The sequence below is a fragment of the Nematostella vectensis genome, chromosome 12, assembly GCF_932526225.1.
Source record: "Nematostella vectensis chromosome 12, jaNemVect1.1, whole genome shotgun sequence".
NCBI lineage: Eukaryota > Metazoa > Cnidaria > Anthozoa > Actiniaria > Edwardsiidae > Nematostella > Nematostella vectensis.
In genome coordinates this window covers 13941380-13962847 of record NC_064045.1, presented here as the reverse complement: position 1 = coordinate 13962847, position 21468 = coordinate 13941380, and the positions used below count along the sequence as shown (strand labels likewise).

The following is a 21468-nucleotide window of genomic DNA, read 5'->3' as shown; positions in this document are numbered from 1 at the left end:
GATAGAACATAAGATATAATTACAATAAAATGTGGCAGATTAATTACAAAAAAATGATATATATATATTAATTGAAATAAATACAATAACTAATAAATATATTTTAATAAAATATAACTATGGAGGACAATATCGGTCAAGAACTTAAAGGTTAAAAGCCTCCTTAAATAAGAAAGTTTTAAGCTGTGTTTTAAAGTTTGAAATATTTGTACCATTGCTTATTTCAAGAGGGAGGCTGTTCCATAGCATAGGTGCGGATAACTCAAACGAGCGGTCACCGAGAGTGACTAAAGACTTAATTCTGGGCGGTTGGAGCTTAACTCCACTGTTCGATCTTAGATTATACACATAATGTGGTTTTATTGTATTTGAAATGAAACTTGCAAGATTTGATGATTTTCCACCCGTTCTGGCGTTTCTGTATACAAACAGAAACAAAAAGTACGATTACCAAGAAAGTTTAAAAAAAAGTTTAAAAAAAACTCCCTTATATGGATCCCGCTACCATATTTTTCTTTTAGCGCGTGGATACATCAAGTTTTACATGGTCATTGTCCCTCGTAAATCTCATAGTCCCCAATATGATGGAGAGGCAACAATGCCATGAAAAATGATCGCCTTTTCAAATTCATATCCATCGTGCGAATACTCAACTAAGTGTAGATGGTGAGATGATTAAAAAAAATACAGATGCTCTTGGCTGAGGATCGCACACAGAGAAAAACATTTTAATTAAAAATAAAATTTGGTCACCTGCTAAGGGTCGAACCATCACATTTTCATAAGAATATGATTGAATAATATACCATGTTTCCAGATAATGCCCTTTAATTTTCTTTGAGAATTAAAATAAAAATAGCAGCCACTTTGGTCTTTCGGTTCTATTGCGAAAAGGAAATACACGCAAATAAGAAAGGAAGCTAGGAAAAAAAAATAGATTAAAAAAATTCGACTGCTCGGCCGAGGATCGAACCTCATCAAATCAGATAAACAAAAAAAAACAAAAAATCAACCATACTTCCAGACATGCGCTGAAACGCCGTATGGCAGCTAAATCTTTACGGCTTAGCTGGAATTTTCGGCCCTAGCACCGCTATCTAGCGAACTGTACAACACAAAGGAAGCTGAGGTACCCGCGCATTAATGGGGAGGCAATAACCAGGATCCCAGGCCTGTCTTAGTCGGTTACGCACAGCTCGCTGTGATGTAGTGAGAAAAATATCGGGCTCTTTTTCACGCTCTTGGGAGTCGGTGCGTTGCTATGGGAATGTAGTTGTGTCGTCATCATGCCCGCCTATCATCATTGGTCGAGTGGGAGCCCTTGTACTATCATTCACGTGCTAACTTCTTTTGTGAGCAGGGACGCAAGATAATGCTGATTGTTCGCGACTCGCAGCCATAGCCGTATGACCCTCTTTCAGCGGCCAAGGGGTGTGCGTCCCAATGTATACGCTCTTGTGTATTATATTTAAAACATAAAATAAACAAACTGAAAAAAAAACAGAGAAATGGTAACTTTCGGACGAAAAGCCTTAGTATTTTAGCAACGCCATAGTCAAATATAGTGTATCTGAAATAGTTGTCGCGGTTCAAACGTTGGGTTAATATGGTCACCCGATATAAATATATATATTTAAAATACCGCTTGTAGTTTAGTGTGTAAGGTAGCGATTTAAGAACCTATAGGCAGAAATTGAGATTTTAACTCACCCCCCCCCCCCCCCCCCAAAAAAAAAAAAAAAACAAGCTTAGCCCAGTAGAAGAAAGGTTTTTAAAAGGGAGGGATCACTCATTAAAAATAAACATTTTCAAAATAAAAATTTCTCCCGGACTTAAAGACAGCATATGTAAACAGCTTGTTTTGCAACGCAAAAAACTGCTAGATGTCATATCAGAACTAATCAAGCAAATAACTAGATGTCATATCAGAACTAATCAAGCAAATAACTAGATGTCATTATCAGAACTAATCAAGTAACATTGGAAATATGACATGAAATAAATGACCCTTGGTCATTTATTTGGATGAAAAGTTCTTGAGACCTTCAAAAAAATGTGTTGGTGTTATAAGAATTCCGAATTAAACTGAAAGTTGCTTCCATTACACGTCAGCCAAATGCATTTTAAGTAATGGGATTTAAGTAATGAGTAAAGATTTTAAGTAATGACAAATAATGCAGGCGAGTACATGGGTGGGTGCGCAGGCCCCTCTTGTCGGCCAAAAGTGGGTCATTTCTTATTAAGGAATCTTCAAATACTATGCTTTTCCATATGTTACCTATGACAGCGCACCCCCCCCCCTTCTTGGCGGCAAAAGTGGATCATTCCTTATTAAGTAATCTTCAAATACTATGCTTTTTCGATATGAAACCTAGGACTGCGCACCCCCTCCCCCCAGCCTATCTTGGGTACGCGACTGTTATTGAATAATTGATCAAAAAGTAACCATGAACGGGTTTCGAGGATATAAGCGGGGGGGAGGGGGGGGGGTTGTTCCTGGGCCATTTTTAATTTTTGGCCCGCCCACGCACATTTCATTTATTCGGCCGAGTTCTAAAGCTTAAAACCAGCCTACCAATTACACAGTGTTTGCATAGGAAAAAAAGAAATCGAAGTCCTACAGAATAGTGTTGACTCTGAAATTTAACTAATTAATTAAAACAAAAAAATATATAGCGCCACGATTAGTCGAACTGAAAACCCGTTTCGACCCTTTATTAATCTTAATGATCAAAAGGGAAAAATCGATGGATAAATAACGCCAGGGAATCCAAGACTTTTGTGAGCGAAATCAAAACAGAAACATTATAACGAATGAGCCAGTACTGCTTGTGATGACAGATGGAAACTTCAGTTGCTTTTCGGCCACTGATTTCATCAGACATTCCCAAGAGCCACTCATTTCCTTTTCTATTTTATCGATTATGCTTATTCTAACGATCGCCCCTGGCGCAATACTAAACGGTCTAATCCTCGCCACCATCCTCCGCGCCGAGACATTACAAACTCCGTCAAACATTTTCCTTTGCAATCTCGCCATTTCTGACTTGACCGTTTGCTTGGTGGCACAACCACTAGCGTTAGCGTGGAAATGGAGCGAAAGAGGCCAAGCAAGCTACGCAATCATGTGTCCATTAACTTTGGCAACCTGGCTGATTTCATCTCAATTTTCTGGCGTCTCCTTGATGACCGTTACCGCGGCTAGTATCGATAGATATCTAGCATTATATCTACACTTGATGTACACGTCATCCGTTACGTCGAAGAGGGTCGCGATGGTCTGCGCTTTTGCTTGGTTCGCGTCAACCTTAAATGCATTTTCCTCGTTTGCCGGGCTCACAACGTTCAATGCGCTCTGTTCTGTTTTTCTCCCGCTTTGCGTGGTGACCATTGCTTTCACGTATTTTAAGATTTTTAAAGTCTTAAGACGCCACCAAGCTCAAATCGCTTCCCAATCCATGCCTACATCCATTACGGGGCAAGTCAGCCTACCAAATCTAACTCGCTACAGAAAGTCCGTCGCAGGTTTAACAACAGTTCTTATTTTGCTCGTTATTTGCTATCTCCCGTTCATTTTGTTCATGATCGTATCAGCAGTTCTAGGATCTGCGACACCCATCATTTCCTGGTGGTATGCTGTTTGTTGTCTTGTTTATCTGAACTCTACGCTAAATCCAATATTTCTTTGCTGGAGGCTAAGTGAGATGCGAAATGCTGTTAAAGCGACTGCAGCTATGATATTTTCGAAGGTCAATAGCATTTGTCAATAAATCGTGGTAGTTTTTTTGCGCTTGTAAAATGTACATGGCTAGAAAATATGAATGATATGATTGAAGCCTCACTGAGTATCAGGCAATAGAAACCTCACTAGTATCAGGCAATAGAAACCTCACTGAGTATCAGGCAATAGAAACCTCACTGAGTATCAGGCAATAGAAACCTCACTGAGTATCAGGCAATAGAAACCTCACTGAGTATCAGGCAATAGAAACCTCACTGAGTATCAGGCAATAGAAACCTCACTGAGTATCAGGCAATAGAAACCTCACTGAGTATCAGGCAATAGAAACCTCACTGAGTATCAGGCAATAGAAACCTCACTGAGTATCAGGCAATAGAAACCTCACTGAGTATCAGGCAATAGAAACCTCACTGAGTATCAGGCAATAGAAACCTCACTGAGTATCAGGTTGTCTAGGGGGACTAGGTAGAGAAATAACGCCTATTACACGAACGTGTGATTGATATGACAAATTACTGGAAGAAATTCTAATTGGATACTTATTTTGGAGCCGCGTCTCCAAGGGGCAGAAGGGTGAAACGTCATTTTGTTTCAGGCTTGTTTTCCCTTACTCCTTGTCCCATCTCCCTAAAACGTATGATGATACTCAGGGTATCGCGGGTGCTTAGCCATATCTATATCAGTGCAACTGCCATTCTCGAGGATCCAGCGGAGCCAAAGAATTTCGCGGATTCCTAAAAACAAAGGCCCATCGTATGTGTGAACATTATAAAAACAGACACTTAAAGAGAGACAGTCAGCCAGTTTACCATCCTGGCAAAATAAGTGTGGCTAACGGGTTCTTTACATTTGAAAACCTGTACATCTTTACCAGAACTTTATTAGAAAATAATACTAAATATCCACATGAGATTCTATCGCGTATTCTATTTCAGTTTATAATTCCCATCTCATTCCATGTGCTGTCAGCTGCCGTCCGGTTCAGTCGAGAACCCCATGGCGTCAGCTATGGCGGCCGCCGCCTTTCCGCTACTTTGCTCGTCGCCATCTTTCTGTTAAGGTCAATGATCAGACGTGTTGTCATTAGAAATGGAAAGTTCGCTCTACCCTCTAAAGAGCAAAAAATATTCATCTTTAAGGGGTAATGGAACACATGTACTAAAAATAACAGTTTGAGAGTGCGTTGCTCCAGCCAAGAGTAAAACAGTCGAACCTCTATGAAGCGTTCACCCTCTATTCAATGGTCACTTACTGGAGTCCAAAATTTTCTCTCATATTTTTCTATAAACTTGACCCCTATCGAGACCAGGATGCCTCTATTAATCGGTCAACACCATACAGACACTTTAACCATTTTAACAATTTTCATTTTGTGAAGATCTGCTTCAACCTTACAAAATGACACGCATTCTTTGCATCACAAGAGTAATAAGAATGACGACACAAAAAAGGATCCAGTCTTTTTAAAGTTCGCTAATAACTGATCTCCTACCATGAGCTCAAGGACGAGTAGGTCGCTGATCTTTTTCACGTCTTTCTGCCGCGCAAGCAGCTCGTTCTGCCGTCTTACGTAGTCATGGTAACCCTGTTTACCCTTCTTGACAAACTGAGATCGCTTCCTTCGGTCTTCCTCGTCAAGCCTGCAGACAATAAGCATTTAGCCGGTTCTACGCGCTCTGAGCGGGATTCATGTGGCTAGTCCCAGACCCCTTACTTCTCCCGGTTTATCTCCTAACATAGGGTACCCGACTTACTTTCTAAATTCTGCACCCAATTGCCGCGTAAGTTTGAAGGACTTTCTGATGAGTTCATTGTACGTCTCGGCATCGATACTGAACAATCCGTTAAGATCAAAAGTCAATGATAAAGTGATGTAGTTATGACGATAACGATTATGATAATGATGACGATTGTGATTATAATGACAATGGTGACGATGATACAGCATGATAAAGATGTTGATGGTGATGATGATGATGGTGATTGATAATGAAAAGACACTGCATGATGATGGTAGATCATAAAGACCAAGGACATGATCCTGAAGATATTGCTGATCCAACTCGAAGCTCTTCTTCGTTGACCGTAGTCATTACAGCTATTCTAAATTTGATTAACTTAAAAAATACAATGAATAGGCAAAAACCCGGGCTAGTCGAAGGACAGTCTTGTTTGTGGCGTGTTTTTTTTCCTGTACTTGATGTGACGTCATCAGCTCGGCCCAGCGCCTCATAGCCAAACACAGGGGCCCCATACAGAGCGCCGGAGGCTATGCTGGCTGAGCGCTAGTAGAAGCATGGAGGACAGTAGCTTTGACAAGGGACTATTTCCAAATAAGGATACGGTGGGAGAGACTCAATCTCTGTCCGCTGGACAAGAACTCCCGTCCCAGCATTCTTAGCGAGCCGTTGCATCTGAAGAAATTGCTCGACGAGGGGACTGTGCCCGTGGACGTCAAAAAGCGACCGGGAGAACTGGGCACCACGTCCAACAGGACATGACTGAAAGAAAGGGTTACTATGGTTACATCACGAATAAAGTCAACAAGACAATTCATGCAATTTTTTTCTCTTTATTTATGAGATCTCACTAAACGTGATAATGTTGTGAAAAACAAAACAAAAACAAAAAAACAAATTACGTCGTAAAGACTGCAGGGAGCTTTCGTGGCCCGCAATGACCGCTGGGTCTATCCGAGTATAGGTGAGGCTTGGACTATACAACACAACAACCAAAAAGACGATAATACTGCACCACACCAGCGGAGAGAAAAAACAACCCGGAAACTAACCTCTCTTTTCTTCTTGTTGGGATTCCCTCCTGCCAAAAACGTCATATTGGATTCCCTTATCGAAACGCGAGACTGGACTACGGACGGCGTGGTCTGCCCTGTGGTATCTTGACCGGATGAAGGACTAAGCTCTAACGAGGAGCGGTTCCTCAGCTCCAGCCTGCTCGAGCTGCCAGGCAGTTGGAGGAATGAGTTCTCGCTAGGCATTGTGGTCCTGGAGGCTAGGTTGTCTTTGGAAGGTCTAAAGAGGGACTTACGGCGCATGTCTCTGCGCATGCTCATTACACTTGCGCGGTCCTCTACGATGATTGGTAGGTTTTTGGCGCCTTTTGTTAGGCTTGATTGACTGAGGTTTTCTTCTGTTAGGTCGATCGGGAGATTAACAAGAGAGCCTAAAGACAACAGTACACAAGACGAAATGATAGTGTGAGTAAATGGGTGAGTAAGGGATCTTTAAAGTTGAAAAAAAAATCCAAGAAAACTTCGGAAGGGGGGCGGTGGCGAGAACTTTTTTTTAAATTGTGCCAATATATACGAATAAAAGCTACGAGTATCATATTATATGGTGTCGAGTTGCCTATATATGGGTTGGTCCATATGAATGGATAGTTGGATAGGGGGATAATTGGTGGGTGGGGATCGAATTTTTGGAAATTTTCTCAAATTTACAAGATGAGTAGGTGACTTTGTCAATAAAATTTGGACACGGTACATTCATCAAAATAATTAAACGAACATTTCTAATTATCTTATGAGTAAAACTAAATCCCTGCTTTACACGAATGCCGTGTTTGCGTTCGCAGCAAGTCTTATGTTAAACCTTTGAAGCGCGCCGCTTCTTGCTAACAGAAACTTGAGAAAGTTGGTGCGGGGCAAGGGAGGAGAGAGCGTTTTCCGACGGTGTCTCTCAGGTCATATTTGCTGCTTGGAAAGCATGTATTCGTACCATATTTGGTGGTGTTTTTAAGCAGCAATGTCACCAGTTTACTTCCGGTCGATTACGTAACAATCTCTAATGACTTTTAACGGAAAACGCGAAAATTTTTTTCAAAATTGTAAAAGCGGTGTGTCTATTGGAATTTTCTTTAAAGATGTGATTGATAATTTAGAGCGGATGGCCTGTTAAATAGTGCGGATTCTAATAGATTCGGTTGTCGATTGAGGTTTCCGTCGGCCTTCGGAGGTAAACTGGTGATAATGCGGTCTTAAAAGCGGGAATTCGTACCGTGGCGCCTAGGGGGTCGGGGGGGGGGGGGCAAATAAGGGGCTAGTGTGAGGGGTGGGTAGCGGGCACAGAACGAGAAAGGCCGAATAATGAGTAGACGTGTGTGCTACTGGAGAGTGGCGAGCAGCAAAGCAATAAAAAGGTGAGAAAACAAGAAAGGGCCAAAGAAATACACTAAATGTGCACTAAATGTATAATGTGTGACATTGCTTTTGACGGTAAAAATAGAAGACTCGGGGAAAGACTGTTTAAGTTATAAACCATAAATGGTCAGGTATTATATGAGCTCTGGTACAGCCAAAAGTAAAATTTATGGAAAATAACCTGGAGTTATCTATTTCCCTTTACTTTTATATAACAATTTATTACAAATTAAAACGATGGTCAAGAAAAGGTGCGCTACCTTTAGATGCGTCTTTCTTGATTTTCTCGTCTTTGCGCATGTCTGTCGGTTCCAGCGCGTCCAGCTTCCATCTCTCCCATGACCGCGGCACAGGTTTTACGCCTGGAATCAAACAAAAATAGTGCAAAGTTTTCTTACATACGCCACCTAGCTAGTCTCAAAAGATAAAAGGACAGCACTACGTTAAAGCAATAAAGAAGCAGAACAAAGAAGGAGGATGTCTGGCAGAACGATACACACGTGACAGAGGGTGGGTGCAAGAGAGGATTCAGGGGGGAGGGGAGGGGCTGGCGTTACTTTTCTCTAAACTCCCCTGGAGACTTGGCATGGACAGAGTGCAAAAGAGCTCTCGATGTTGATCACGTGTCAGTTTATCTAAGAAAACATCAAGTTGTTGCGTCATCCCAGTCTTATCCAACTTAGCATATAGTTATTTTGTGAATAGCGCCATAGATAGAAAGCTATATCCCACTACTCTCTAGCGTGCCTGCTCGATTTAGAAAACTACCCAGGGGACCTCTAGCACAAGGCACGTGTTTGACTTACCGACCATCCACATGTAGACAAGCGTTTGACTTACCGACCATCCACATGTAGACAAGCGTCTGACTTACCGACCATCCACATGTAGACAAGCGTCTGACTTACCGACCATCCACATGTAGACAAGCGTCTGACTTACCGACCATCCACATGTAGACAAGCGTCTGACTTACCGACCATCCACATGTAGACAAGCGTCTGACTTACCGACCATCCACATGTAGACAAGCGTCTGACTTACCGACCATCCACATGTAGACAAGCGTCTGACTTACCGACCATCCACATGTAGACAAGCGTCTGACTTACCGATCATCCACATGTAGACAAGCGTCTGACTTACCGACCATCCACATGTAGACAAGCGTCTGACTTACCGATCATCCACATGTAGACAAGCGTTTGACTTACCGACCATCAACATGTAGACAAGCGTTTGACTTACAGACCATCCACATGTAGACAAGCGTCTGACTTACCGACCATCCACATGTAGACAAGCGTCTGACTTACCGACCATCCACATGTAGACAAGCGTTTGACTTACAGATCATTCACATGTAGACAAGCGTCTGACTTACCGACCATCCACATGTAGACAAGCGTCTGACTTACCGATCATCCACATGTAGACAAGCGTCTGACTTACCGACCATCCACATGTAGACAAGCGTCTGACTTACCGACCATCCACATGTAGACAAGCGTTTGACTTACCGACCATCCACATGTAGACAAGCGTTTGACTTACAGACCATCCACATGTATACAAGCGTTTGACTTACAGATCATTCACATGTAGACAAGCGTTTGACTTACAGACCATCCACATGTAGACCAGAGTTTGACTTACCGACCATCCACATGTAGACAAGCTGCACAAGGCCTTCCTTGAACTTTGCGTCGAACTGTTTGTAGGAGGTGGGGAACGCCGTGCAGAAGGTACAATATACCGCCTGGTTCACGAGGTCTGGGTACCGCTAAACAGGAAAATAGCGAAGTTAAGTGTCACGACGGCGTGGTGTCTACAATAGCGCACACGCTTTATATCTCCGCGCGCTAAAAATAAATGTGGAAGCGGGTAAACGCCGCCGTAGACTCTCCGGTTCCCTATTAATCTTAAGACCCCTTTTAAAAGACAAAAAAAAAAAAAAAAATGCGCGTAAAACGCAAGCATTGATTAGTACTGCGCACGCTGTTAATGGTCGGTGTTATTTTTTTTTTGTTATACAAAACATCTCATTATTTTTGCTTATGAGACTTGGTTTTAGTCAACATATTTCACGTTGTTTTTGTCATATTTTCCCACATTTTCTAAGTAAACGCTTGAGTGCCAAGTTCAATGCCCATTTACGCCCATTGTTCTATGTGCTCTAATGTATTTGATTTGTTAGTATGCGCGTGTTGATTGTTTACCCAGATTGTTCTGTGTTCTAATGTGTTAGATTGTTGACGTGCGCGTGTTGATTGGTTATGCACATTGTTCCGTTTGTTTTAAAGTGCTAGATTGTGGACGTGCGCGTGTTGATTGTTTACGCGCATTGTTCTGTGTGTTCTAATGTGCTAGATTGTGGACGTGTGCGTGTTGATTGTTTACGCGCATTGTTCTGTGTGTTCTAATGTGCTAGATTGTGGACGTGCGCGTGTTGATTGTTTACGCGCATTGTTCTGTGTGTTCTAATGTGCTAGATTGTGGACGTGCACGTGTTGATTGTTTACGCGAAAACTATCATCGGTACCTTCACAGCACAAATATCCCAATCGCTTTCTTGTGGATTTCACTCACCTTAAAGAAAGCGTCCCTGTACTCTGTGATGGGAGCATTAAAAAGCAACTTGACATAGTTATGCGCAATCCTGTTAAATAGCAGCTCTTGTGTAGACCGGTCAGATTGGTATCTTTCCAGGAAGTACCACCAGAACACGTCCTGTAAAACAGAAAGGATGCTGGGTAAGTGAAGAACTTTTGGAAATTGGATGATTCTGGGTAAATGAAGTATTCTGGATAAATGAAGTATTCTGGGTAAATAAAGTATTCTTAGTAAATGAAGTATTATGGGTAAATAAAGTATTCTGGGTAAATGAAGTATTCTGGGTAAATGAAGTATTCTGGGTAAATGAAGTACTCTGGGTAGAAGTATTCTTGGTAAATGAAATATTCTTGGTAAATGAAATATTCTGGGTAAATGAAGTATTCTGGGTAAATGAAGTATTCTGGGTAAATGTGACATGTGTGACAACAACAGCTTACCTGGAGTACAGCTTGTGACATGTGTCACAGCAGCTTACCTGGAGTACAGCTTGTGACATGTGTGACAACAGCTTACCTGGAGTACAGCTTGTGACATGTGTGACAGCAACAGCTTACCTGGAGTACAGCTTGTGACATGTGTGACAGCAGCTTACCTGGAGTACAGCTTGTGACATGTGTGACAACAGCAGCTTACCTGGAGTACAGCTTGTGACATGTGTGACAGCAGCTTACCTGGAGTACAGCTTGTGACATGTGTGACAGCAGCTTACCTGGAGTACAGCTTGTGACATGTGTGACAACAGCTTACCTGGAGTACAGCTTGTGACATGTGTGACAACAGCTTACCTGGAGTACAGCTTGTGACATGTGTGACAGCAAAAGCTTACCTGGAGTACAGCTTGTGACATGTGTGACAACAGCTTACCTGGAGTACAGCTTGTGACATGTGTGACAGCAGCTTACCTGGAGTACAGCTTGTGACATGTGTGACAGCAGCTTACCTGGAGTACAGCTTGTGACATGTGTGACAACAGCTTACCTGGAGTACAGCTTGTGACATGTGTGACAGCAGCTTACCTGGAGTACAGCTTGTGACATGTGTGACAGCAGCTTACCTGGAGTACAGCTTGTGACATGTGTGACAGCAGCTTACCTGGAGTACAGCTTGTGACATGTGTGACAACAGCTTACCTGGAGTACAGCTTGTGACATGTGTGACAGCAGCTTACCTGGAGTACAGCTTGTGACATGTGTGACAACAGCTTACCTGGAGTACAGCTTGTGACATGTGTGGCAGCAGCTTACCTGGAGTACAGCTTGTGACATGTGTGACAACAGCTTACCTGGAGTACAGCTTGTGACATGTGTGACAACAGCTTACCTGGAGTACAGTTTGTGACATGTGTGACAACAGCTTACCTGGAGTACAGCTTGTGACATGTGTGACAACAGCTTACCTGGAGTACAGCTTGTGACATGTGTGACAACAGCTTACCTGGAGTACAGCTTGTGACATGTGTGACAACAGCTTACCTGGAGTACAGCTTGTGACATGTGTGACAACAGCAGCTTACCTGGAGTACAGCTTGTGACATGTGTGACAACAGCTTACCTGGAGTACAGCTTGTGACATGTGTGACAACAGCTTACCTGGAGTACAGTTTGTGACATGTGTGACAACAGCTTACCTGGAGTACAGCTTGTGACATGTGTGACAACAGCTTACCTGGAGTACAGCTTGTGACATGTGTGACAACAGCTTACCTGGAGTACAGCTTGTGACATGTGTGACAGCAGCAGTGAGTGGAGGTACTTTTTGTAACTTGGCTGTGGATGAAAAAAGGTCATGAAGTTAACGAGTTAGGCAATGTACCTTGGGACAATGTGCCTTGGGATATGGTAAAAACAAATATTTGAAGGTAGGCGGTCCCTAAACCAATTAAATATAAGGACAAATTGTGGACTAAATAAGAAAAAAAGTTGACGATATGTAAAGCTGTAACGTTTTACTTGGCGATATATTTTCTATATGGTTGTAATGTGTGTTGTCCATGTTCTCCATTATGTGTTGTACCTTTCTGTGCAGATCCTTTTGGGCCTTCATCACCGTCATCAGGATATCATTGGCCAGCAGAGGGGGAGGGAGCGGAGTGAGTTCATTTGATTCATAACCAGGAAACACATGCAGCTGAAAAAGGAGCCATATGCAGTGAAACTAATACTATGATGTGGAACTTTAAAGCAGCAATGTCACCAGTTTACTTTCGGTTGATTACGTAAGAATCTCCAATGATTTTTAACGGAAAACGTGAAAAATATTTGAAAATTTTGAAAGCAGTGTGTCTATTGGAAGTTTCTTTGAGGATGTTATTGGTAATTTAGAGCTGATGGCCTGTTAAATGGTGTGGATTCAAATAGATTTTATATTGTCTTTTAACAGTTGAGGTTTCCGTCGGACCTCCGGAAGTAAACTGGTGACAATGCGTCTTAAACATAATGGTATGACAGGGTTTCACTGTACAGAAAAATAAGAAAATAGCAGATGTAGAAGTTGTGTAGCACTGTCATACCTGTCAACTGTCGGTCTCAAGTCTCAAGACTGTGGACCCATTTCTCCACAATGAGCACCAGATTTCCTGCTTATTAGCCATTTTTATTTTTTCCGAAAAATTATTCTTCAGAAAATCAACATTTTGCCTACATTCTATTAAAATAATTAAAACAATAAATCCCTTGCATAGCGCAGTTTATCTAACACCCCAGTGAGATCTATAAGTGGATTTGTGCGCGAGAGCTTTTTATACAGCAAATACCTTTGAGGGTATACCCACCCCTCCCCCAAAAAATGAATATCCCCACCCCTGTCCCCAAAAGAATTTTAAAGCCTTGAGATTTTTGGAGGTTGACAGGTATGAACTTTAGCTGTATAATAAATGAATTTATACCTCAACAAGCATTGGCTTCATTCCCTTGTTACTGTCTGATTTCTGAAACAAAAAATGACATACGAACAATACTTAAAAGGATTGTAATAAAGACTGATATGATAAGGAGACATAGGTATGTACAGTTCTTATAATATGTAGCCAGGATTTGATAAGAATGGCGATTCTGAATTATAAACACCTCAATTGAAGGCTTGTGGGGGTGTGTCCCCCTGGACTCTCCTCTATTTTGTGAAGAAGTTTGGAATGCCATCCTGAATGTGAAGCAACCTGTAAACTCTTCTGCAGTAGATGGGAGTCTTTAGATTTTGGCCCCCTTCTCCCGCTCTCCTGCGTGGAGCACCAAATCTCCCGCTTTTTAGCATTTTTTATTATTCTGAAAAATTATTCTATAGAAATTCCCTTTCGTAGTGCAATTTATCTAACACCCTCTATAAGTGAATTTGTGCTATTTGTGTGTAAGAGCTTTCTGTACAGCAAACGCATGTGAAGGTATGTATACCTAGCCCACACCTCACCCCCAAAAATTCTCAAGCCTTGAGATTTACTGGGGTTGACAGGTATGATGAAGGGACATTCATACCTTGATTTTAGCTCCCCACTTTGTCTCTTTCATATTCTGGAGTGGACTCTGGGATGAGGGCTGTAGGGCTGATGACCAAAAATCAAAAACAGTAGTAGATACGAGATATCAGGACCATTATGTATGCCACCCAATGAACGGTGATGCAGGCTATGAAACATTTAGGGGGTTGGACAGGGATCTCCTGGAAACTCTGGGTATTTCCTGGATCTATGGAGCGCCAAATTTCATCACATAACTTCCATGAGGGGATGGGGAAGTGTTGGGCTGGGCTGGGAGGGGCTGTCTTCTTTGACATCCTCCACTGTGATAAGCAGTGTAATAAGTAGAAAAAATATATGAATGCATTCAATATTCAAAGGGAAAAATTTGCAAGATGTTGTAAATTATATCTTTACTCACCTGCCCTGGTTGAATACACTCCAGCAAATCGATTCACTTCTTTAACCTCAGTTTCTGTTAAAAAAAGTACAGAAAATGATTTTAATCAGATACTTGGCACTTCCCACCAGCTTTTTTCAAAAGAGCCCAAATTCCTAGTTGGCTTTGTAGCTGTAATGCAATGCTCAACTGTCACACAATGTTCAACTCTGTCACACAATGCCCAACTCTTTCACACAATGCTAAAGTCTGTCACACAATACTAAACTTTGTCACACAATACTAAACACTTTCACACAATGCTAAGGTCTGTTATGCAATTTTCAGCTCTGTCACACAATACTAAACTCTGTCACACAATACTAAACTCTTTCACACAATACTCAACTCTTTCACACAATGCCCAACTCTTTCACACAATGCTAAGGTCTGTCACACAATACTAAACACTTTCACACAATGCTAAGGTCTGTTATGCAATTTTCAGCTCTGTCACACAATACTTAACTCTGTCACACAATACTCAACTCTTTCAAACAATGCTAAGGTCTGTTATGCAATATTCAGCTCTGTCACACAATACTAAACTCTGTCACACAATACTCAACTCTTTCACACAATGCTAAGGTCTGTTATGCAATATTCAGCTCTGTCACACAATACTAAACTCTGTCACACAATACTCAACTCTTTCGCACAATGCTAAGGTCTGTTATGCAATATTCCGCATTGTCACGCAATGCTAAGCTCTGTCACACAATACTCAACTCTTTTGCACAATGCTAAGGTCTGTTATGCAATATTCCGCATTGTCACGCAATGCTAAGCTGTGTCACACAATGCTATGCTCTGTCACACAATGCTCAGCTCTGTCACACAAAGCTCAACGCTGTCCACAGTGCTCAACTCTGTTGCACAATGCTAAGGTATGTTACGCAATATTCAGCTCTGTCACAAATACTCAACTCTATCACACAATAATAAACTCTGTCACACAATACTCAACTATATCACACAATAATAAACTCTGTCACACAATACTAAACTCTGTCACGCAATACTAAACTCTGTCACACAATGCTCAGCTCTTTCACACAATGCTCAGCTCTGTCACACAATACTAAACTTTGTCACACAATACTAAACACTGTCACACAATGCTCAGCTTTGTCACACAAAGTTCAGCAATGTCATGAAATTCTCAGCTATTTTAGTCAGACTGAAAGTCAATGGACTAAAAGAAGAGCAAAAAGTTGGTTTTCGGGAGGAGATCTGAAACTCTCACCTAGCCTTTCTCCCCTGTTGAAATAATGAATGGCCCCTAATATATCAAACACAAAAGATAAAATACCTCTGTCTGTCAGAAGCCTTTTTGTCCTTGGTTTATGGGGCTTGTAATCAATCTTTAGTTTGCCGTAGCCAAACTCCTCTTCATCTTCATCTCCCTCTTCAATCCCTTGTTCCTTAAGATATTTATCAACAACAAGTTGGGACTGCGCATTGTAGCCATGCAATGTGTTGTCAAGCTCGCTAATTTGACGAGTGATGTCATCTATGGTGCCACCTCTGTGAAACGATGCCTGTTTGTCCACTGGGATTTAGGTTAAGGATAAGTTAGACATGGGCGGGTATAGGGGTGTGCCAAGAGGACCACACCCTTTTCTCAGAAACTAAAACATATGATGAAGTATAGGGCAGATCCATAGAAACATTTAATCTGTGCCCCTCTATTTTCAGTGCTGTCACACTGTGGCGCCCTGTTTTTTTTTCTAAAATTCTAAGAAAATGACCAGTAGGGGTGTTGCTGTGTGACAATTAGAAAGTTTTGATTGACATGAAATACATATCTATTATGATTCGAATTGGCTCTGATAAGTAATGATCTTGAATTCAGGGCGGTTCACAAATCTATGAGACGATAAAACAAAGCAAAATTTGCAATAAAAAAAATTTCTAAATGCTAAGAGGAAATCATGCCATACTGTAATTAAAACTTGTCTGAAGCTTCACTGACTATTAATATTTACAAAATATTTGGAAATAATAATATTAGTGAAATCAATGTAAGTTAGTACTATTTAAAATATCGAAAACGCGATATATTGATTACGGATAGACACATAATAAGACATAGCAATTTTTCAAATGATCGAAGATTCTTTAAAGAATATCAAATTATCTTTACTTTATTGCGTGAATAATTGATTATTAGAACTAGAATCATACGGATTCAATATATAAACGGTTGAGTATATGCAACAATTCCAAGTTTATCAATAAGCAATATTTATAGAAGGCGGGAGGCAAAACCTGTTGGTAGCAAACGAACACTTCAACAAACGATACATTGGGCTTTTTCCTCATTCTTCCCTCCACGTTCACCAAGAAAGCCAAAACGAACCATTTGCACACGGAGAACCAGCTCTTGGAGCTTGAATACGAGTTTACGAAGGAGTAATTGTAAGTAATTGGATTTAATATGTCATAATAACCCTTAGCAACCAACACCAACAGCGCGCGCTGTTTTCAAAGGATACAATAATTGGGTAGTTTCTCCCCCTCGGCGACCATATGGACTGTAGGCGAAGTGCTACGTGATGGCTCCATGCTTTTTCAGCTGCCCATTGGATGATATTACCTTTACGGGAATAATTTCACGTTGTTTCTGTCACCTTTATTTCACGGGACACTGGGGAGTCTCGATAAACCACAGGTGGACCAGATCTCGCAAGTTCCCTAATCATTTCAATGATTTTAGACAACATTTATGAGCTAATTTATTTTTCTTTGGTTCAAATCTGTGAGACAATTTACAGATATATCGACTCTTATTGGATTATTACTAATATCTAACGTTTGAGGGAAGAAAATACGTTTTTTTAACAGTGCGGGTTACCTGTGGCGCAATTTGAGAAGAAGTTTGTAAACAAGATGGCGACAAACGCGAAGTTGCTTTTTCGGAACTTTTCACCATAAAAAAGCATGGAGTTTACGGCGCTAGAAATTGCAGGTACACCGCCTTCTAAACGTGCTTTTCATACTTGCTCAAGCGTGCAAGGCTTCTTGTACGTTTTTGGAGGAATCACGGACGATAGGTCAGTTTTGAATGACATGCACCGATTTGATCCGTCTAATAACTCGTGGTTAAAACTCGAGTGCGGTTTGCCGCGAATCACTCCAAGTAGGCCAGCTATTTCTCACCAATTTCCAAGAGGAAAACTCTGTGGTCCACCTTCTTTAAGCCACCACACAGCTACTACAATCAGAGATCGCTACATTGTTATTATTGGGGGCTGGAATGGTCGGAAAAGAACCGCCGAGGTTTTTTGTTACGATACTGTTGAGCAAATATGGCGTCAGATTTCCGTGTCTGGTGATGTCCCGGTTGGGTTGAGCTCGCACACGGCGTGCCTAGTATCCACAAAGAGTATCCTTATCATCGGCAGAGAGGGTGGAGTTCACATGCAAAGAAGATTCTCGGGGGCATTTATGCTGGATTTTGAGACGGGTAAATATCGCGAGGCACCTTTTCACGCTGCTTCTAGGTCAGGGCATACCGCGAACTTGGTCTACATCCGAGGGAGCAAGAAGCATTATGTGTTTGTGTTTGGCGGCCGTAAGAGTGGTGGCTATGAGTTAATGAGTACTTGGGACAAATTTGAATCATCTCAATATGAGGTCACCCAGGATAAGTTAAACAAGGTGTTATTGCAGTGTGGAGGGTGTGTTACAGAACCTTGTGGCAGACAGCATGCACAGTCGATAGAGATAGGGTCCAGGTACTTGCTGATATACGGCGGAGAAACCTGGACTGGTGTTCGTGAGAATGTCACAAACGATTTGTACATTCTGGACAGTTTGGCAATGCATTGGTTCAAAGTACCGTCTGGACAAGCACCAAAGCTTGTTGGACATACAATGTGTGCAGTGAATAACAGACTGTTGGTGTTTGCTGGTAAACTGGAGAATAGGTGTGATAACACCATTTGGGAAGTGAAAGTAGGATAGCATAATAATCATCCTGCTCCCTTGGTCTTGGGCTCAGGTTGAATTACCAGACATCACCCAAACATTACACAACATACAGGGCCCTAGCAGGCCTTGAAATTCTGTAGAGGGGGGGGGGGGGGGTGCATGATACAGCGACATCCAGAAAACTGGGGTTGGGGGCCACACCCTTCTGGCCATTTCCTTATGATTTTTGGGGAAAAAAGGAAGGTTCATGTCCCCCACCCCCTTTGGGTGCTACTACATCACTGTCATGGTGGATATGAGTGTTGAATCGCTGGGCCTTGTTGGCAGAACACAGAGTATTTTGGATCAAGGGAGAGGCAGCATCTCAGCAAAATAAGAATGCCACACAATATTTGTTTTGGGGTATTTATGAGTATGTGCTATTCTTGATGCTATTTGCGTTGACTTGCTAAAGCTCTCTATTATCAAACAATGTGACAACATGTGCAAAAAAGTTATAATTTAATTGGGAATAATACATATTTGCTCTATTATATTCTAGGTAGTACATAGAGGACATATTTTCTTCAATAACATAAGTAATATTCACCTAGAGATATAACCTCTACTACTCTTTAAAAGCCATGCATACATTTTGTAGATGAACAATAATTTGCACAAAACCCACATTTTTTTCTAATAATTAAATGTTAATTTTTTTTTCAATAATTTTTTTTGTAATCAACAGCTACTTATTATCTGTGCCTTTTTGAAAAAGCCTTGACGCTTGTCTTGGGTCGCAATGCTAAACATAAAACAGAAAAAACAGTGTTATCAGAATAACTATTTGATATTTTGTTACTATTAAATGCTAAGTACTGTTCTCTACATTATTTGATGTGAAATGAGCTTTATTTGAAACGTTTTTCTGTCATGTCTTCAAAAACATGAAGGTCAGGATTTTTTTAAAGTTATCTGCCAGTGGCACAAAATGTAATTAAAACGAAGCTTCTTCGTCCCCCTAAAAAAGAACAGTTTTTAACTTTCAAGAAAATAATCCCTTGTGTTCCTAAATTTTAACTGAGCTACCCAATAAGACGTGACGTACCTGGATCTGCGGCTTTGGCAGGAGTGGGAGTGGTGTAACGTGTGACCACCGTATTGTCATTCGTTAACTGGACATCCTGTTCAAGCTCAGTTTGCCTGTGCAGAAAAAATAATTAGGGGAGGAGCCCCAATATATAAAACATATGGATGGGTGGGTGGTACATTTTCTATAAAATTTCGCTTGAATGAGTTTACTCATGCAATCATGCTTATTCTAGTAGTCTTGTTTTTTTCTCCCAATTTTGCCTAGTTATTTCTAGTAATGGCCAAAATTGTAGACGCAAAGAAGTAACAGTTCTTCTTTTTATGACAAGACCAATAAGAACAAGCCAAGGACATAAAGGTGTCTTCCTACAACATAAAAATCTAGCAGTCTAGATTCTAGCCTGTGTAGCAAGCCCGAAGGATGAGGCGGAGAGAAGGCACTTGTGTGATAGGGAGAGGTATGAAGGCGGTAAGAGCAAGATGGAATTGTTCAGATGCATTTTGAGGAAGCAACTAATGCCCGATTCATACATGGCGCTCCTGCTGTGCCAAATCTAATTGTCTCTTTGTATCGACACAAATACGTTAGGTTCAACTTTGATTCAGACGTTGCACTAAATAAGTCGCGCTCAATAGGCTGGTAGTAGTAAAAGTTGATTTGAGGCGGAGTAGTTGATTTGGCACGTCAGAAGCTCGGCGTTTGAATCGTGTCGTGTTTTTGCCGTGCGGCACGCTTAGTGCCATGCCTATTCAGACGTCGAACTGTTCATGTGCGCAATCCAAACAATTAGATTCAGGCACGGTAGAGGCGCGACTATCGCCAATAATTATCGCCAATGCATCGACAATTCTTTGCCTTTTAGTTTGCTTCCTTTCCCTACATTCGCTCCATCCCCTCTTCTCTTTCTTTGCGCTTGCTACGTAGGCTATCTAGATTCACAAAAAAAGCGATGTGAAGGAAATCGCTAATCTTAGCCGCATCACTGAAATCGCATAAAAATAAGATTAATTCGGTGTTAGTTGCGTAGGGGTTCGAAATGCATTAAGGAATAATTTTTATAAAATGTTTTATGTCGAATTATTGTTCCGAATAACTCAGCATCTTAAATCTCTCTTTTAAAAATTTGAGTTAAATCACAGTTATATGTTTTCAAATGAAACACTTCTGCTACGAGGCTACATTTTTGTTAAAACTATGTGTGGGGAGTTGACTCAAATTGTGGACGAGTTGGTTGTGGACGAATCGGTTTGTAGACGAATTGACTGGATACACAGTAAACCTACGAAGACTTCCTTAAAAGAAAAAAAACCCAGAATATTTGCTCCAGTGATTGCCACATACTTGACAAGATTTCCCCTCTCTGAGATGGCGACATTCTCTGGGCTGTCTGTGAAAAGGACGGTGTGATGTGGCACCGGCATGTCCAGATTAGGGAGGATTCCCCGGCAGCCAGTGCGGGGGACTTGTGGCAGGAAGCCGTGGTACACCAACAGGTCATCCACCAAGATCTGGACAGACAGAGGAGAGGAGAAAAAGAACCTGGGTCGGACTAGTATCTGACACTGCTATCTTGGTTTATTTAGAATATTGAGACATATTTTGGAAAATATAATTATCCATGGATTATTGATGCCTTAGCCAAGGGAGCAAAGCCAAGGGATCTGTTGCAAAAATAACTGCTTCATTTGTAAAGTGTTCAAGGGAATTGTGTACCATTTGAAGTGTTGGAGGTGACTGGTATGGAGGCTTGGATTATGAAGTAGGTAAACATGCAAAGAACGAATAAATAGACAAATTCTAGTCTTTTTTCACTTTTCAACGATACTGAGTTACCCTGGTTCCAGAGCCTCGAACGTCTCTCCACTTATTGGCCAGCGAGCGTATGACAAGCTCCTCGGCACTGAGCTCCGCTGATCACTAAATAGAGAGACGCTCGAGGCTCTGGAACCAGGGTAGTCACCTAAAGCATCCATTTTCATTGACTCGGATAATTTCAGCCGACAGTCTCAATAGAAGTAGAGAAAACAAAGGAAATCAAATTTTAAAAGGTGCTGTC

At 41.4% G+C, this 21468-nt stretch overlaps 4 protein-coding genes across 6 annotated transcripts in view; 2 read left to right on the top strand and 2 right to left on the bottom strand.

Moving 5' to 3' along the window:
- The first annotated feature begins 2599 nt into the window (after positions 1 to 2599).
- On the top strand, positions 2600 to 4652 carry LOC5520248 (melanocyte-stimulating hormone receptor). Its single transcript, XM_001640045.3, has one exon. It carries the CDS (start codon positions 2835 to 2837, stop codon positions 3768 to 3770), a length of 936 nt encoding a protein of 311 aa, XP_001640095.3. The 5' UTR covers positions 2600 to 2834; the 3' UTR covers positions 3771 to 4652.
- Positions 4605 to 17684, bottom strand: LOC5520170 (protein FAM227A). Of its 3 annotated transcripts, none has more exons than XM_048719809.1 (16): positions 17567 to 17684; positions 16903 to 17101; positions 15717 to 15956; positions 14387 to 14440; positions 13985 to 14052; positions 13402 to 13443; positions 12531 to 12644; positions 12221 to 12283; positions 10491 to 10631; positions 9558 to 9684; positions 8162 to 8263; positions 6534 to 6925; positions 6086 to 6243; positions 5497 to 5574; positions 5235 to 5382; positions 4605 to 4794 (listed from the first exon to the last, which is right to left on the bottom strand). In XM_048719809.1, exons 2-16 carry the CDS (start codon positions 16970 to 16972, stop codon positions 4708 to 4710), a joined length of 1884 nt encoding a protein of 627 aa, XP_048575766.1. In that variant the 5' UTR covers positions 16973 to 17101; positions 17567 to 17684; the 3' UTR covers positions 4605 to 4707. The 3 variants fall into 3 exon arrangements, with proteins under 3 accessions (XP_048575766.1, XP_048575765.1, XP_048575767.1); XM_048719808.1 differs by lacking the exon at positions 17567 to 17684 and adding an exon at positions 17262 to 17353; XM_048719810.1 differs by lacking the exons at positions 16903 to 17101; positions 17567 to 17684 and adding an exon at positions 16712 to 16844.
- LOC5520169 (kelch domain-containing protein 9) lies at positions 17348 to 19240 on the top strand. Its single transcript, XM_001640044.3, has one exon. The coding sequence runs from the start codon at positions 17348 to 17350 to the stop codon at positions 18371 to 18373; it is 1026 nt and encodes a 341-aa protein (XP_001640094.1). The 3' UTR covers positions 18374 to 19240.
- The window catches only part of LOC5520247 (katanin-interacting protein), a 38641-nt gene continuing 35997 nt past the window's right edge, over positions 18825 to 21468 (bottom strand). Inside the window, exons 47-49 of the mRNA XM_048719807.1 lie at positions 20754 to 20920; positions 19428 to 19522; positions 18825 to 19124 (exon numbers count right to left, since the gene is read on the bottom strand). Of these exons, the coding sequence (XP_048575764.1) occupies positions 19075 to 19124; positions 19428 to 19522; positions 20754 to 20920 (312 nt within the window). The 3' untranslated portion in view covers positions 18825 to 19074. The remainder of the gene's footprint in view (positions 19125 to 19427; positions 19523 to 20753; positions 20921 to 21468) is intronic.

What these genes read in the sequence shown, in the direction of transcription:
- LOC5520248 (XM_001640045.3), top strand. Translation starts at nt 2,835, where the DNA reads ATGACAGATGGAAACTTCAGTTGCTTTTCGGCCACTGATTTCATCAGA.
- LOC5520170 (XM_048719809.1), bottom strand. Translation starts at nt 16,972, where the DNA reads ATGGAGCCATCACGTAGCACTTCGCCTACAGTCCATATGGTCGCCGAG. An exon ending in AAAAGGATCTGCACAGAAAG is followed by an intron (nt 12,284 to 12,530) that starts GTACAACACATA and finishes TTTCATCCACAG; the next exon opens with CCAAGTTACAAAAAGTACCT. An exon ending in GAGATTGAGTCTCTCCCACC is followed by an intron (nt 5,575 to 6,085) that starts GTATCCTTATTT and finishes CGGATTGTTCAG; the next exon opens with TATCGATGCCGAGACGTACA.
- LOC5520169 (XM_001640044.3), top strand. Translation starts at nt 17,348, where the DNA reads ATGGAGTTTACGGCGCTAGAAATTGCAGGTACACCGCCTTCTAAACGT.